This window comes from Culex pipiens, chromosome 2 (assembly GCF_016801865.2).
Source record: "Culex pipiens pallens isolate TS chromosome 2, TS_CPP_V2, whole genome shotgun sequence".
Lineage (NCBI taxonomy): Eukaryota > Metazoa > Arthropoda > Insecta > Diptera > Culicidae > Culex > Culex pipiens.
The window spans coordinates 180,061,795-180,064,277 of NC_068938.1; the positions used below are offsets into that span (position 1 = coordinate 180,061,795).

The window sequence follows — 2,483 nt, forward strand, 5'->3', positions numbered from 1 at the left end:
CGGGCAGCAGAAGTGTAACAAAAGAAGCGTGAAGGCATCGTCGTCGTCGCCAACGCTGTTTTCGGGTATTGTGTTGTGTTGTGTGTACAGGAACGTGTACTGCAAGCACGACCTCTACAAAGCGAGGCCGGTGTCGTCGTCGTCGTCTGTGATGCGGGAACTGTGTGTAGAAGAGAAAGCGCAAAGAAGTGCACAGTGGGTCCAATCGGAACCGGCGGTGGAAAAAAAAATAATAAAAAAAGTGATTAAGTTTTTGGGAAAAAAAAAATTAAATAAAATAACAAAGAAGTTGGCGGAAGAGTCCATCGTACCACGTACGCGCCTAAAGCACCCCCCCTCCCTACCCCACCAAGCGTCTGTTCCCCAGGTTAGGGGCGGCCTGGAACTGTGAGTTGTTGATCCCGTTCTCGCCACGTGAGCGTCTGTTCCCCACGTTAGGGGCGGCTCACCAAAGCGGTAAGTGTCGCCAACGACCCCCCCCCCCTCGAGCGTCTGTTCCCCAGGTTAGGGGCGGCTCGAAAACCAGGTGTTCAGCCTCCTCCCCCCTCATGAGCGTCTGTTCCCCATGTTAGGGGCGGCTCATTGCAGGTTATAGTTGGCTGACCCTCCCCCCCCCTCCGAGCGTCTGTTCCCCAGGTTAGGGGCGGCTCGAAACAGCGTCTGTACCCCAGGTTAGGGGCGGCTGAGTGAAAGTCCCTGTGTCGGCGTGGGACTCTAAACAGTACCGGCACGATGGTCCTCCGGCGAGACAGGGGGTTGGTGCAGGCCACACGAACCCGCCGTAAAACACCAGTGCAGGAAGCACACGATGCGAGCCGGACCAATCGGCACGGAACTGGACTTCTTACGAGGTCCCACGATTGGAAGCTCGGAACGTGGAATTGCAGGTCTCTCAGATTTGACGGGAGTATCCGCATACTCTCCGACATATTGAGGGTCCGCAAGTTCAGCATCGTAGCGTTGCAGGAGGTTTGCTGGATAGGCGCGGAGGAGGTACGAGAGTACAAAAGATTGGGTTGTAGAATCTACCAGAGCCGCGGCAAGAAAAAGAGGCTCGGGACAGCCTTTATAGTGTTGGGCGAAATGCTCGATCGCGTGATTGGGTGGACCCCGGTCACCGACCGAATGTGCGTGTTGAGGGTTAAGGGCCGTTTCTTCAACATCAGCATCATAAACGTGCACAGCCCGCACTCAGGAAGCGAAGATGACGACAAGGACGCATTTTACGAGCAGCTGAACTGGACGTACAACAGCTGCCCAAAACATGACGTCAAAATCGTCATCGGAGATTTTAACGCTCAGGTTGGCCAGGAGGAGGAATTCAGACCGGTGATAGGAAAGTTCAGCGCCCACGTACGCACGAACGAAAACGGCCTGCGACTGATCGATTTCGCCACCTCCAAAAATATGGCCGTACGAAGTACCTGCTTCCAGCATAACCTCCGAGACAAGTACACCTGGAGATCGCCACAAGGAACGGAATCGCAAATCGACCACGTCGTAATCGACGGTAGACACTTCTCCGACATCATCGACGTCAGGACCTATCGCGGCGCCAACGTCGACTCGGACCACTATCTGGTGATGGTGAAAATGCGCCAACGACTTTCCCTGGCGAAAAGCGTTCGGTACCGCCGCCCTCCGCGGTTGGATCTGGAGCGGCTTAAGTTACCGGAAGTCGCATCCCGGTACGCGCATTCGCTGGAGGCTGCGTTGCCAGGGGAGGGTGAGCTGTTGGAAGCTCCCCTCGAGGACTGCTGGAGGAACGTCAAGGCAGCCATCACCAACGCAGCGGAAAGCACCATCGGATTTGTGGAACGAGGACGACGGAACGATTGGTTCGACGAGGAGTGTCGAGCGATTTTGGAGGAGAAGAATGCAGCACGGAGGGCAATGCTGCAGTACAATCTCCGTGATTACGAGGAGGCGTATGGACAGAAGCGAAGGCAGCAGCACCAGCTCTTCCGGGAGAAAGTGCGCCACCACGAAGAGTTGGAATTCGAGGACATGGAGCAGCTGCATCGCTCAAACGAGACGCGCAAGTTCTACAAAAAACTCAACGGATCCCGCCAAGGCTTCACGCCGCGAGTCGAAATGTGCCGGGATAAAGATGGAGTGATATTGACGGACGAGCGCGAGGTGATCGACAGGTGGAAGCAACACTTCGATGAACACCTGAATGGTACAGAAACAGAGGCAGGGGTCCAAGACGGCAGAAGAGAGGACTACATCGGTGCAGCAGGAGAAGGTGAGGAGCCAGCTCCCACGTTGAGGGAAGTTAAGGATGCCATCAAGAAGCTGAAGAACAACAAAGCGGCTGGGAAGGATGGTATCGGTGCGGAACTCATCAAGATGGGCCCGGAGAAGCTGGTGTTCTGTTTGCACAGTCTGATAGTCAGGATCTGGGAGTCAGAACAGCTACCGGAGGAGTGGAAAGAGGGAGTGATATGCCCGATCTACAAAAAGGGGGACAAGTTTGATTG

General features: G+C 55.2%; 1 protein-coding gene across 1 annotated transcript; it reads left to right on the forward strand.

Annotated features, from left to right (window-relative positions):
• The first annotated feature begins 732 nt into the window (after positions 1–732).
• On the forward strand, positions 733–2,272 carry LOC120420286 (craniofacial development protein 2-like). The gene is made up of 2 exons (XM_039583285.1): positions 733–2,139; positions 2,189–2,272. The coding sequence occupies exons 1-2, from the start codon at positions 733–735 to the stop codon at positions 2,270–2,272; spliced, it is 1,491 nt and encodes a 496-aa protein (XP_039439219.1).
• The last annotated feature ends 211 nt before the right edge of the window (positions 2,273–2,483 follow it).